At 30.6% G+C, this 16177-nt stretch overlaps 1 protein-coding gene and 1 long non-coding RNA gene across 2 annotated transcripts; both read left to right on the forward strand.

The window, feature by feature from the left end:
• The first annotated feature begins 28 nt into the window (after positions 1-28).
• On the forward strand, positions 29-7546 carry LOC134727077 (uncharacterized). Its single transcript, XR_010108710.1, has 3 exons — positions 29-150; positions 4887-4982; positions 7339-7546. It is a non-coding gene; the product is annotated as an uncharacterized LOC134727077 (long non-coding RNA).
• A 1425-nt stretch (positions 7547-8971) lies between these two features.
• LOC134727078 (uncharacterized) lies at positions 8972-15768 on the forward strand. The gene is made up of 8 exons (XM_063591467.1): positions 8972-9235; positions 9629-9716; positions 11927-12020; positions 12785-12946; positions 13205-13384; positions 13974-14030; positions 14478-14553; positions 15239-15768. The coding sequence occupies exons 1-8, from the start codon at positions 9126-9128 to the stop codon at positions 15507-15509; spliced, it is 1038 nt and encodes a 345-aa protein (XP_063447537.1). The 5' UTR covers positions 8972-9125; the 3' UTR covers positions 15510-15768.
• The last annotated feature ends 409 nt before the right edge of the window (positions 15769-16177 follow it).

Below are 16177 nucleotides of genomic sequence, written 5' to 3' on the forward strand. Positions count from 1 at the left end.
AAATATTATCAGATAGAACAAAGCCAAGTATTAGCTGTCCTGACGATCAAATAAAGGTTGGTACTGAACGTCTAACAGTTTTTACAGGCCTGAAAAATAGTTACACAAAGAATGAAGATGTTAAATATGTGAATACATCAGTTCATGATGGTAAGTTTATATTCAGTCAACTAATTCTGATGATGGTCAATGAAATAATCAAAACGTAGCTGTATTGTTAATGCTTTTATTATGAATATAAGAAGGAGAATGGAATACATTGACAATCAGTAATTGACATTCGGGGTGTGCTGGTTTTCTGCTAAAATGCAAGAAAGTAAAATATTTATATTCTGTTTTGAAAATGTCTACAATATTCACATATATGTCTTAAATGAAGTTGATAATATATGACGCAATGCAACTTAAACGTTTGCTTGAGAAAAAAAAATTTGGGACGCGATTAAACTTGATATTAAATTATTTACAATAAATTATTGCAAAAGTAGAGCTTACAATAAAAATAACGAAATAAAGCAAATGGAAAAAAAATTAACAATCTTAACTGAAAAATACCAGAAAAATGAAAATAACGATATTTTGCAAAAAATAAATCAAATTGAAAATCAGTTAGAAACACATTATGAATATAAAGCTAAAGGCGCCCATTTAAGGTCTAAACAAGATTGGGTAGAAAAAGACGAAAAAAATACAGCTTACTTTTTAGGCCTAGAAAAAAATAAACAAACTAAAAAAACAATAATAAAACTAAAAGACAACCAAAGAAATATTGTTACAGATCAAAATGAAATACTTCAAATTGAAAAGAAATTTTACGAAAAACTATATTCAAAAGAAAACGAAAACATTGCCCAATCATGGGAATATATTAACAGTACTGAAGTAAAAAATAAATTATCAAAAAATGAAAGTCAGACGTGTGACGGATATGTTACAATAGATGAACTAACATTAGCAGTAAATAATTTAAAACCCAATAAAAGCCCAGGTAAAGATGGTATCACAACAAATTTCTATAAAAAGTTTTGGCAATCATTAGGTCCAATCCTTGTTACCATCTTTAATACAAGTTACGACAGGCAAAAGCTACCATTTTCTCAAAGACAAAGTATTCTTAATCATATATACAAAAAGAATGATCCACTGGATCTTTCAAATTATAGGCCAATCTCCTTATTAAACTCGGACTATAAAATACTATCTTACACATTAGCTCAAAGAATAACAAATGTACTAAATTTAATAATAAATGCAGACCAAACAGGATATATTGGCTTCAATCTGAGACAAATACAAGACATCATAGATTACGCCGACAAATTTAATGTTGAAGGTGCAATTTTGTTTCTAGACTTTTCAAAACCATTTGATACTTTAAAATGGACCTTTATGTACCAAACTCTCGAATATTTCGGCTTTAATAGTTCATTTATTAACTGAATCAAGACGTTACATTCTGATATAAATAGCTCAGTGTTCAATAATGGATGGATATCTGCACCAATTAGTCTAAAAAGGGGGCTGCGTCAAGAATGCCCCTGCTCTTCCATGATCTTCGTGATCGCAGTTGAAATCATGGCATGTAAATTAAGGAATGATTATAACATTAAAGGTTTTGAAATCAAACTTGACCATTCAAAACATAATTTGAAAATTTCCCAGTAAGCAGATGATACCACTCTGTTTCTTAAATCAAAAAATGAAATTATAGCAGCATTAAACGTTATTGAAATATTTGGCACATGTTCTGGTCTTAAATTAAATAAAAACAAAACGGAAGGCATTTGGATAGGAAAACTAAAAAATTGTAAAGATAAGGTAGATAATATAAAATTCACAGATAAACCCGTTAAAGTGTTGGGATTGTATTTCGGCACAAATAAAGCAGAATGCGCAAAACTAAATTGGAAAAATAAGTTTAAAAAAGCAAAAAAACTCATGAAATCTTGGGAAAAAAGACATCTTACGATCATCGGTAAAATTCTTATTATCAAATCACTTATCATCCCACAATTTACATACTTAGCAAGTATGACAGTCATAAATAAAATGTATAGCGACAATCTAGAAAGAGAAATTTTTAATTTCATTTGGAACGTTAAACAAGATAAATTAAAAAGGTAAACTCTCATAGCAGATTACAGTACGGGAGGACTTAATATGATAGATATCGACAGCTACTTCAACACACTTAAAATGAAATGGGTATCAAGACTTATGGAGTCAAAACATGAAAATTGGTCAATTATTCCGAGATTCTTTTTTGATAAATACGGGAAAAACTTCCTTATCTTCAAAATGAATTTAGATCTTAAAAATTTAAAACCACTTAAAATTACAACTGAACTACCAGAATTTTATCTGGATATTGTAAAATGTTGGATACGGAAAGGTGGAGGTCAAACTAAATCACCCACTAACTTTAGAGAAATACGCAAAGAAATTATATGGGGTAATAAAAACATAAAAATAAAAAATAAACCATTATTGATGCTCAATTGGATCGGAAGCAACATAATCTATAATAATGAAATTATTGACGAAAACGGTCAAATCAACGAAAAGACAATACTGCGTAAGTTAGAAATAAAACCCAAATGGATAGCCGAACTATCATTATTAAAAAAAGCTATTCCAAAATGTTGGATAGATATCCTGAAAACAAATAAATCTGTTAAAACCCGCGTTAATATTAACGAAAAAATAATCAGAATGAATGAAACAGAAATAAATTTAGCAGATCTAGATAACAAAACCGTATATCAATATTTAAAAAAAAAACCAAAATAGCTCCAAACATTGGATTAATAAAATGGCAAAAAATATTAGGCGTAAAACCATTACAAATGAAACACTCCTTATCATTTACAAACAAAGAAATATACACAAACAAACTTAAAGTTTATAAATAGAAATTATTTAGCTATATATTGCCGAACACAGAAAATCTTTTTAAATGGAAAATATATAATACGTCAGAGTGTGCTTTATGCAAATGCACAGACAATTATCAACATTGTTTTATCGACTGTAAATTTTTAAAAGATTTGTGAAATAAAATAACAGAAAAAATGAATATCATAAACTTCTGTAAGAAAATAAACTTAATAGATATAGTCTTTGGATATAAAATAGGAGACCGACATTATAATGACATACATCTTAATATAACGTTGATATATTTCTCAATTTACAAATCATTTTACACGTCGGAGCAAAGAACAAAATCCGCCGACATATACAATATCTTTAAAAAAGAATTTGAATTATATTTTGAAGTTAACAGATGTGTAAAAAAAAGTAAAAGTAATTTAATTCGCAAATTTAAAAAAATTCTTTAAACTGTTAGATTATAAAATATAAAAATCGACACCTCAGCCGTAAAGAAAAACCCTTAGAATACACCTATTCTAAAACTTAAATCAAAACACAATAAGGTACAGATTATGTACAAAGACAATGCATTCATATTTCTATAATAATAAACATAAAATATCTCACCTTTTGATAATAATCCAAAAGCGAAAAGATTAACACGTGAAGTATATTATCCCTCAATCACGTCAAGTTACGATTATCTGATCACATTAAGACATATGCACGATTTTTCTAAACGAGCAATATGTGTCAGGTAGATTGTATTCAATAATGAGGATGTTAAAGTAAGGGTCAAATACGGTACAAAATTACGTAATTATAAATGTGAATGATTTGCAATTATATATGCTTATATTGTATTTTTTTTCTATTTGTAATTGACAAACAATCAGTCAGATTATATTATAATTTATAAATGTATGTTTCAAACACAAATTAAACTAACTAATACTAACAAAATTTATTATATACTACTAACGGTTAACGAGGCCGGGATAAGGTACCGGTATTTGATGTATCAACTAACAAATGTGAAAAACTATCAATAAAACATGAGTAAATTTAAAAAAAAAAAAAAAAAAAAATGAGAACAATATACATCAAGAATAATCATAGGCTATTTCAATTTCTTTTCAATATAAAGTTTGTAACTATTTTAGATACAATGCCAAGTATAACATCTTCTAATGAAGAAAATAATTTCTTTTAGTGATAGTATACAGGGTAAAAAGATAAATCGATTCTTCAACGTTTAAAATAAGTTTTGGATTTTCAAAGATTTCCGACTTTGATTATCAGTTAAAACGAAACATTATTTGTGGCAGTTTGCATCTGGTATAGTAAAATTGTTACCGTTTATGATATTTCTAAGGGTCAATTGTCTGTTGTTGAGCTGCAAGTCCCTTAGGTAATTGTTTTTTTTATCAGTAGACAGTAATACATTACTTGCACAGTAACAAATTAATTGTTGAATAGAAATTTGCTCTTATAAACTTTTAAAATATTTAAATTAAGGGTAATATCTACTTGCATATATCTGTGTAATTGTCCTTATTTCAATAAACCTGTGATCCTTTTTGATTTATTTCTTTTTTGTCCTTGGTTTTCGATTTTTTAATGTGTTAGCCTCAATCATCACGGCAAATAAAAAAAAATGTCGCAATGCGTATCTTGAGGAATGAAATAGGTAACAACATTTACTATGTTTTTTCCCATAAAATAACTGGAGAGTCAACCAATACATTTATAATATTTTGATGTTTTTACAGATTAAAAAGAGCGGAGATCACGTCCGATATGACGCTGTTAAATATTTGTTGAATGCAATACTATTTTTTTTTATATACTGCGACAAAATTGAGATCAGGAGTTGTTTGACAATTGGCTCTACTCACTACTGATTCACAAAAGTTACGGCTCTTGGCTGCTTTGATAATGACATATAGAAATAATTGAATCTATTTTGCTGTCTCTTTCTAAGCCTTTTGTTATTATATTATTTGTTTTAGATGAACTGTATACATATGGTAGCAGTCATGAAGTTTTTATTGGTTATGATGAAGCTCTGAACTATGGTATATGTAGATTCAAAGTTTATGTAAAATGTGAGTAAAAAGTTGATAATCATGCAAGTTCTTTTTGTACAGAAAGTATCATTGAGCTTCAACGATTTATACAACCTACTGGCTGTTAAAAAGACTTGATTCAGTAAAGCAATTTAACAAGAAACAGCCTTTTGACCGGATCAATCTTAGATGAAAAAATTATAACGTCCCTTTATTGTTTTCAGTTTTTCAGACTAAACTACTGCAGTAGATTTAGTACCTTCAAACAAGTCCCTTGCTGCAGCAATTAACATCTTTTAAGTCTATGCACAGATTGTTAAGTATCTCTTATTCATCTTTAGACGTTAATATCATTCTGAATTGTCCGAAATACATCTGAAAAGTACTGAATTGACTGTAAGACTGCGTTATTATTACTTAGTTTACTGCACTGGATAAGTGGAAATATAAAAGGACCCAAAAATTATTTAATCTGTATTCTCATATTATGTTAAAATCCAACAGACTGTATACGGGGTATATACCTCCCAATTGATACGATTTTCCCGTGCTTGCATTTCCTATCATGATTTCATTGATAAAGGGTTGCTGCTCACAAGAAAGCTATTAAACCAAGAGTTCTAAATTGTGAAGCTGAAATCATTCCTTCGTGAATTTTACGAACGCCATCACGAGTTGGTTGACCGTTCTGGAATAACCGTTTCACAATGGATATCGGATATGTTCCTAACGTCGTAACTACAACCCCGTCCCTTTCATGAATGTGACCAACCGAATTAGACTATATACCGGATTTGTTATCACATAAGCAACACGACGGGCACCACATGTTGAGCAGGATCTGCCTACCCTTCTGGAGCACCTGAAATCACCCCTAGTTTTTGGTGGGGTTTGTGTTGTTTATTCTTTAGTTTTCTATGTTGTGTCATGTGTACTATTGTTTGTCTTTTTCAGTTTAATCCATGGCGTTATCAGTTTGTTTTGGATTTATGAGTTTGACTGTCCCTTTGGTATCTTCCGTCCCTCTTTTATTATTGATATGGTTTATTTGCTTATGTGATAATTAGTGTCAGCACAATAAGTGCTGACTACTGAGCTGATGATACCAACGTGGAAACAAATCTCCACCAGCAGTGGCATCGGCCCAGTAGTTGTAAATAAACCCATCATAGATACTAGGACTAAATTATGTATATACGCCAGACGCGCGTTTCGTCTACAAAAGACTTATCAGGGACGATCGAATCCAAAAAGTTTAAAAGGCCAAATTAAGAACGAAGTTGAAAAGCATTGAGGACCAACTTTCCTAAACAATTTGCCAAATCCAGCTGAAGTAACCTATGCCTGAGGTAGGACAGCCTTAGTATTTCAAACATTCTTAATTTGCATGCCCCACCAAAAATAGTAGAGGGGCACTATGTTTTTCTGATCTATTGGTCCGTCCGTTTGTTCGTCCGTTTGTTCGTCCGTTCGTCCCGTTCCAGGTTAAAGTTTTAAGTCATGGTAGTTTTTGATGAATTTGAAGTCCAATCAACTTAGTACACATGTTCCCTATGATATGATCTCTCTAATGATAATGCCAAATTAGAGTTTTGATCCTAATTTCACGGTTCACTGAACATAGAAAATGATAGTGCAAATTTCAGGTTAAAGATTTTGGTCAAGGCAGTTTTGATGAAGTTGAAGGCCAAGCAACTTACAACTTCGTATACATGTTCCCTATGATATGATCTTTCTTATTTAGCCTAATTAGATTTTTAACCCGAATTTACGGTCCATTAAACATAGAAATTGATAGTGAGTGGGGCATCAATGTACTATGGACACCATATTGTTGTAAATGAAGAAGTTTTAGATTATACGTTACGGGTTCTTTTTTTTTTAAAGATTGAACACGGAGCACTTATTTTAGTATATATCTGTTTCTCTAATATTTGTTGACTATGAATATGAAATTGTGGTTGTGTTTTCTTGTGTTTAAATCAAACTTGTCAACATTCTAATGCTTTTTGTCAACATTTCAAATACCAGAATAGTTAGGTAAATAATCAACTCACCCGCTGCTGCTATATATTCTCGTTATGTGTTGCCTTTTGTTTCATTCTTAAAGAAAAAATATTTGTGCATTCTCTTTTGATGCAACCTATCCTATTTTGATCAATCATTTTTTTAAATAAAGAAAACTGGTATTCTAATTCTAAAACTGTTATAGAAAAATATAGAATTGTTTTCAATACAACGTCAAGTTATCTTTTATATAAGCTTTGGATTTTAAATATTTTGGCCACAAGCATCACCAAAGAGACATGCATTGTCGAAATGCGCATCTGGTGCAAGAACATTGGTACCGTTATTTTTATTTTGTGATTAATTAAGTCAATATGTATCTTTACAGATGCTGATTGTCCTATACCTGAAACTGATGCAGCTATTGGTTATTGTCCTAACAGTAAACATATTTGTAAATTAAATTGTCCATCTGGAGAAACGTTATCTAGAAAACACAAGCTTAGATACAGATGTGGAGCGTTGGGAGTCTATAATTCAGAACATCCCAGACAGAAATTTATTTTACCTACGTGCGGAGGTTTGTACGGTTGATAACAGGTAGAATACAATATTTAATTACGCAGAGCATAACTAAATTGTGTGCTAACATAATTTTCTACATGTTTTAAACACGATGTTGTTATGTAGTCCGTATTCCACCAATTTGTGGTTGTGCTATGGTCCTTTGGGTGCATCTTGTCTTTTGTTTGTGTCATTACGCTTTGTCCCTATGACGTTTTGTTTTTCTTTGTTGACATATCTGTTTTATTTTTATAGGGATTAAGATTATAACACAATGATGACTGCTGTACAGCAATTCTTGACATCGTTACCTATTTTTTCTGTTTTTTTATTTTCATTTTTGTTCATATAATGACATTCTATGCAACTGGCATAAATGTACAAGTGTGAGATTTAGCTAGCTATAAATCAAAGTTTAATTACATAGGGAAACACCTATACCAATTCAGGAATATTGCAGTTGTTTCCTTTTTGTTTAATGTGTATAAGCTATCTTTGATTTTGCCATTTAATATTATGATATTGGACCTTTGGTTTTAAATTTTTCCTGGAAAAAAGTAAAATCACAAAAATACTGAACTCCGAGGAAAATTCAAAACGGAAGGTCCCTAAACAAATGGAAATATCAAAGGATAAAACACATCAAACAAATGGACAACAACTGCCATATTCCTGACTTGGAACAGTTTTTGGTTTCTATGACGGATGGTAATTAGATCATACAGCGGAGATATATCTCTGATACTAGTTTTGATGTTTTCGTGTGTTTATCGATTGTTTATGGTTGATGCAGTTTAGCGACAATTCCGTTTGAATGACGAGAGTAAGAAATGAAGGATTAGAGCAATGCGGTCATTATTTGACCCAATTATTATCCAAATCCAAACTAGACTAAGGTACACCAAATTGTAACATGTTAACAAAGAATGACAATATATATTTGTTCATTCTGTAAAATATTTAGAATTATCTTGTTTTCATCACATTTTAAGTATGTTTAAGTTTGGATGAGAATGTGCGCTCCCAACAAACTTTATATTTGGTGAGATATTGTCAATAGCTATAATAAAACAGATGTTCAATTATTTTTTTTCTTGGCCTCGCATGATGTTTCCATAATAGAAATAACGATGGAAAGCTGCATACTTTGCATATGCATACATTTTGTTATTTTCATAGTTTTCATTAAAACAGTTGATATCAGATAGAACATCTTATGTTTTTCATCACTATGTTTTTACTCAATACATTTCCCACCATTGTGTGCCAATTAAAAATAAGTGTCCATAATTTGTTTACCCCTTAACGCCCTTACTATATTGTACAAGGTTTAAATATATGTCTGATTAATAATGTTGATATTATTCGTCCCTTCAAATAGCTTCAGTATGAAGAGCTAATTTTACACTCTCCAATTTGGTTGGTTTATTTAGAAATAAAAACATTGTCTCCTACATGTAATCTATTTACTTAGGTCAACAGAACCAGACCATAGCTTTATCAGTAAGACTCGCTTACAAAACTTTGACAAACTGTGTTCCAACATTTCCATCAAATATCAAGACAGGTTTGGATGTGAAACTTAAGACAGATCTTCCGAACCTATGGCCAATGGGGGCAGGAATGACTTGGTGTGGTAGTCAGTGTATATGGGATGCCATTTGTCGGGGAACTTCTACATATATAGACGTTACTTTTACATTACATGTACCAAAATTATTGTAAGTAAAACCTTTTCCAGCTAAACATGTATTATTGTCATATAAAATCTATCACCTATCTATTATAAACTTATTGTTTAGTCCCCAGCTGGAATCCGCCATCATAAACATGTGCTCTTTTGTTGTTTTTTGACACATAAATTAAACTTATTCTTTATTGTACATGCTATATGCATCTACCTAACTGTATTAGATAAAGAAACCAGAGTGTGTTACAACTGTATATATATAAAAAAACAGGTGTGTACCTTATCTGACAATATTAAATGTATTTTCTTTTTTTTGTTGATAAGGAAATATCTTAGTTATTTTTATAAACACTTACTACGTTATCGAAATGAAACAAAACATATGATAACGCTATGAAAACTGTTGGTTTTTTTTGGTTTGCAGAGCAAGCATAGATAGAAATGGAAAAACATACCAAATAAGAGAAGCTCTATTTATGTTCATACTACAGGAAAATGGTCTAAATTTTAACGTGAGTGTAATTTATTTTTATCTAAAAAATTACAAAATAATAAAATGTTGATGTTGAACAAGCAGGCATTTCACCTGAACATTCCTCTTCTAACGCATTGCACTTGATTTTGTTTAGAATAAAACACTGCAACAAAAGATAATCATTTCCTCTGATTACAAATTTGCCTAAACACTTTTCTCTTATAACACATGTTAACTTGTTTTAAAACGTAAGATTAAATGATTGATTTACCGCTATGTAGCTATAGGGATGATTGGGTTTTATAATGAAAAACAGTTACTCTATGTCTAACAATTTCCATTTTCTTTTTCGAAAGTTACACTACGCATTGCGGAAATGATGTTCAAGTTTGAAAGATCCATTTGTTTAAATTTTTGTTTGATTCTTTTACAATTGACACAATTAAGGAGGTACCAATGTCAATAACATTAAAAGAATTATCTTAGGAAATATTCAAATCTGTATAAAAAAAAAACCATTGTTGTGACGTCATTCTATTCTTGTACCGGTTCTTTATTCCAAAGATTGGACTACAAATGTATCATTTGCCTTAGAGAAACCATTTATATATGAATCATTTAACTGTCCAAATTTTAAAAAACCAACCCTCCTCTTATTAAACATATTTGACTATTGAAAGAATCATAGTTGATTACTACAAGTTAATGATAGTTTAAGAACTGAAAAAATCAAGCAATTGCCACAGTCGCTTTCTTTATGTGAAAAAAAATACAACGAAAGAACAAATGACAATTACATCGTCAAATGCAATAATTTTTTGTCACCCATCAGGAGGTTTTCTTGAAAAATAAGGAATACAATTGATTTTTATCACTGCCAATACTTATTTCACAGCCAATTTTCTCGTCATGTTTTGGATTGTCTCCTTATAAGCATAAATTTGGTTTACAATGCTCGTTGTATGTTCGATTTGCGCTGCTTTTAAGTTTATTGTTTTGCAAAATATTTATCTTCTATAAAAAATTTACATCTGGTATAGCTCTAATTCTTTTTGATATCATTTTTTATCTACAATTAAAATGAAAAGATAAAATATCATGTCGTTTTACACTTGATAGATTATCACCATCATATATAAAATAATTGTATTATCATAATCAAGAGAAAATCATTTGAAGTAAATGTTGTTGATGAGATTGATATTGGAGCTATCCATGAACATGTATGCTTACGAAAAATTTAACTTATAACCTAAACCTCACTCTGTGTAAAAGGTGTAAATCGAGATCTTGCTTCATTAACTAGTGAACAAGAATAGATTTTATAATTTTCGAGTGTCGGAATGTGAATTCCATTTATTTCATATGTAGTCTGTGAAAAGGTCTGGTCAATTAAATGATCATTAGAAATTTCATGGCGATGACTTAAGTTATAATTTTATCAATTTTTTTCTGCTATAGCAAAACGATACAGTTTATGTTATTTAACACATGTAACATTGAATAGACCACTTTCGTGTTCATCCGACACCGGAAAACCGTCAATTAGGCGCGCCTTTGTGACGTCATTTTCCAGATAGAGGGGATCGCCTATATCCCTTCACTATTAACGTTCATCAAGCGTCTTAGTGATCGCCATTGTGCAGGATAAACTAGAAATATTTTTTGCTTTATAAGTTGTAATGTGTGCAATGTATTAGTATTATAATTTTCAAACCACTCACTCAACATTAGAACGGAAGTGACGTTGCACCTAAACGCACGAATGATGTTTGCTAAAACCAGAATTTTTGACGGAAATGCATCGAACTCGAAAATTGACTATTGGTTTCTGTGCTGTTGTCTGTTTCATTTCGACAAGTGAAATGTTGATTCCCACTTTGGTATCTTTCATTCTTCTTTGTTTGACAAGTGCTTGACTAATTATTCAAACAAGAAGCTGAACAGTGAATCAAGTGATAAAAGAAGTAAGGATGACAAAGTTCTCTCAGATACAGCTGGCAGCTAGTTCAAATATATTTGCGTCATACTACATTTAAAACAGTACATGATGTTAGAATGCCGTAAACAGTCTGAGAAAGGCAATCTATTTTTTAAGTATCAAAAGGATATAGGATCATGTTGTACGTTTTCGTGAATATATAGCAAAGCATATTTAGCTATATATCAAATATTTAAAAAAAATTATCAATATAAATACCGATAAAGACTATATTACATGATAACCATAATAATGTTTTTTTTCAGAATGTTGCAGGTGCACAGCTGGAGAGGGATTCAGTTACCATAGATGTAAGTTCATCCTGTCCTGCTGGCTACGTGGTTGTTAGTGAAAAATGTGGTTAGTTTTAAAAAGCTACACAGTTGCTTATAATCCCCTTTTAGATCACTCGACAACACGACAACATTTCATATATAAAATTATAACTTTATATACTTTTCACGTAAGGCGAATCCACAAATGTGAACTCAATGATTCCTATACTAGTAGCGATAACTGGACAAAATAAAAAAATATAAAAACACATTTAAAGTGCACAGAACCACACCAATATCAATAAAGGGAAAATAAAATATGATAAAACCTTTTTGATGACAAATACAAATGTATCCTTCATCGACATGCATGCTTAAATGTATTTTTACATCGTTACAAGTGGGTTATAGAATTTATCAAATCGAGATAGTTAAACATGGAAAATTTCAATATCGAATTTTAAAATATTAAGCTTTGCATGCAATTATCTTAGTTGCATGAAGTGATAACAGAATACAACTACTCGCATCCCGAAAATTACACTTTTCACACTCGATGAAAGTGCTTCTGGTAATGTCAAAAAATGCCATCTTGGCGCTATTGAATATTATCAATTTAAAAATAAGTTTGGAAACGGAAAATGTTTCAAAAAGAAAAAAAAAGAAGAACAAAATAAAGACAACAACCCAATAAAAGAACAGGAAACAGCCGAAGGAAAATAATGAGTTATAATACATAAAGATGTTACCTGTTGATTTTATGGAACTAACGGGATTGTTAAACGAGCACACAAGTGATTTGTATAACAAAACTGTTGTATTCGAATATTTATGATAATCTGTTTGTAGTTGAGTGTGGAAAAGGAACATATAGAAATGACACAACAATGACGTGTGAGTTTTGTGCCATTGGATCTTACCAAACTAATGTAGGACGAACAGTTTGCGAATTGTGTGAATCATCTAAAACAACACTAAACTTTGGTTCATATTCATCTACTGATTGTATTGGTTAGTATTTTGGAAGTATGAAATATCAAATTGACATTCAAGGCCTTGTTATGTTTGTGGTCGTGTGTTTTGTTAGTTCTGATGCTTGTATATTTCTTTTTATATTTGCTTGTTATTTTTTAGTCTCAATATATAAAGATATGTTTTGCATAAGATAAATTAATGTGTCATCACTGTGCCGCTTTACATATATACGAAGTATTGAAATAGTATAAAGTGTTTTCATATCAACTTTTTTGTGTGTTGTCTTTTCCCTAGATAACTGTCCACCAGGTCAGTATTATGTTCCAAGTGCGTCTGGTTGTGCCCCTTGTGAAAGACATTACTATCAACACATGAGTGGACAGGACTTTTGTTATACATGCCCACATGGAACGATAACTAGCGAACAAGGATCAAACTCCTCAGATAGCTGTTATCATAAGAATGCTGAAGAAGGCAAGTTATAATGGTTATATCTTTTTACATCCGCTTTACTCGCATTTGATCCTTTTGGACGATCGAATCAAAATTCATAATTCATTCTTAGTATTATCATGCCACATACATCATTGGTCAATGGATACTTATACATGGTTCAAATTGAATTTTTCTTCTGTTTACCAGAAGAAAATGGAAATATAATTACTTAACAATTATATATTTTTATTATGTATATACAACATACTCAAAATTCAGAAGTAAAGTTTTGGGATGAGTCTTTCGTATAATTTAGAATGAAAAAGAGAAGTGTGTTAAAGAGACAACAACCCTACCAACGAGAAGACAACAGCTACAGACTTTCAAAAGGTCTTCAAATGCAGCGAGAAACTCCCACATATGGAGGCCTGCTTCAGCTGTACCCTAAACAAAAATGTTCAACAGTTCAGTGACAATGGACGTCATACTAAACCTAAATATACATAGCAAACTAAAATTACAAATCATACAAGACTAACAAAGGCCAGAGGCTCCTGACTCTTCGTTTGATCATTTCTTTTGTTTAGTTAAAATATGAAAATTTTTAATAACAGAATATTCATTACAGGGTCTGTACCAAATAACTCAGATTCTGGGGAGATATCCGCAGACAGTGTAAATATAGGTAAACCTTATTCGTATCTTAGCATTGTTAACATCATAAAGTTAATGGAAGAATATATTTTGCCTCATTTATAAATATTACAACTTTAAATAAAATCTTATTGGTGCAGAGAATCACTGAAAATAAACTAACAGATCATAGATGTAGCACGATTAGACTCAAATTGAACAAAGACATGATTGTCTCGTTACCAATCTAAGAGGTGCGAGAGATACCTCAATCATTGATAAAACTAAATTGTCAAATCTAAAATGTAGAACAAATGATTCGAAAATAATTAAAGAAGATCTAATTGTTCATACTACTTACCTCGTAAAACAACAACACAGAATACGTAATAGATATATATGTGTTATCAAGTACATAATGTGTTTTCTTTTCTAGATAGGTTTTCTATCGCCATAATTTTCTCAAAAAATAACTTTTTAATTTATATTTAATATTCAGGATTAATTATCGGACTGTCTATTGGATTGGTACTGTTATTGTGTATTGTTATATCAGTCGTCATTGTGTATAAAAGGTAAGTATCAGCTTCTTCTGACGTCATTCCTTTTGATATCGTAACATATGTAGCTTGTGTTAAATTTTCATTAGATTCGATTATGTTTACCGTAGAAGTACTATATTAACTGGGATCCAAAACGATCATAAGCACATTCCCCTCCCAACTGAATTATTCAGAAATAAAAGGTCACTACTCGTGTGATATCACGTGATAACACTTGTTGGTATTTTTTGTTTTTTGTGACGGATTCACTAGTCATTACTTTGGATCGCAAAATTAATGATACTTTTCCCCTTCAATGGAGCCAAACGTTAAATAGATCTTAAAACATCTGGCAATACTTAAAAGAATGACATATAAAAATAAACTGCATTTTTAGGATAATGTAATATCTTAATTCAGTTTAATTCAAATCATTGAAACACGCAAAAGAGTAAATCGTCATTAATCGAATAACATAGAAGTATAGTTTTGCAGAAAAAAAGTAGAAAAGGTAAACGTGGTTTAATTACTTATAAATTTTAAAAAGGATAATGATCTCCCACCATTTGTCTTTTATTCTTAACGTTCCCAGTTACTTATATTTGCAATAATCATTATGTTTATTAATGAAGAATATACGAAACTATTCAAATATACGTTCGACTTCTATCACATGTTTAATGACAAATTTTTCAACAAATATTTGTTATTGCTTTAGATTGACAACTGATCATGACTATTCAGTGCCAATTGATAAAAACCGAAACCAAGTCCAATCACACGAGCACCATTACGATGAAATGAATAACAGAGGTCAACAGTACCTGAATGTTGGTAGTGTTCCGCACAATCATGGTGAATCAAACAATGGATACGAGAACGCTGATGATAACTATGCTACAATTACTGAAATACTCTCTGGGAATTCAAGTTCAAATAATGATTACTTTGAATTGTATGAAAAACCAACGGAGACAGAAAATATATAGAGTAAAACAAAATTAGTTAAAATATATTTATCATGTTGTGTATCAAAATATTTGCGTAATAGCACGGACAATGAATAAATAGTTTGCCATATGTTTAAACAGCAAATGTATAATATTTGAAAAACATATTTTATAAGGAAAAGGATAAACTAATGCCGCCAATGCTTTATAGTAACTACATGTACGTAATGTTAAAAAAAGCGTTAAAAAATTAAAAGAAAATGAATATCGGAATTATGAAATATATAAATATCATTTGTATAGGCTTTTTTCTATTTACCTCAAATCAAATTTGTTATATTGATGTGTAATAAACAAAACTTTGTTCCTTGAATATTCTATGTTGTTTAACACTTGTCCACTAAATCAAATTAAATCAGTCTTTGTATCTGAATCCTTACTTATATTCGTGTTTTTTAGTCTAGGAGAAAATTATTTGCAAAACTAAATATCTTTAAGGTAAGGTAAACGTTGAGGAACTCCATAAAACAGATATTAATTAACGTTTAACAAAGCTATATCGACGAACCTGTCATTTTTTGACTTGGTACAGGCATTTCAGAAGTACATGGTAGATTGAACCTGGTTTTAACAATATCACTGCATACGTGGATTTTAACAAAACTGTACAGAACATCTAGATACCGAAGAACTAGCTACTGGGCTGG

The sequence above is a fragment of the Mytilus trossulus genome, chromosome 7 (assembly GCF_036588685.1).
Source record: "Mytilus trossulus isolate FHL-02 chromosome 7, PNRI_Mtr1.1.1.hap1, whole genome shotgun sequence".
NCBI classification, from domain to species: Eukaryota; Metazoa; Mollusca; class Bivalvia; order Mytilida; family Mytilidae; genus Mytilus; species Mytilus trossulus.

Bases quoted from the DNA above. Each gene is read 5' to 3' on its own strand.
- LOC134727078 (XM_063591467.1), top strand. From the start codon at position 9,126: ATGGGGGCAGGAATGACTTGGTGTGGTAGTCAGTGTATATGGGATGCC. The intron at 9,717-11,926 runs GTGAGTGTAATT...GTTTTTTTTCAG, and splicing joins AAAATGGTCTAAATTTTAAC to AATGTTGCAGGTGCACAGCT. The intron at 14,031-14,477 runs GTAAACCTTATT...TTTAATATTCAG, and splicing joins CGCAGACAGTGTAAATATAG to GATTAATTATCGGACTGTCT.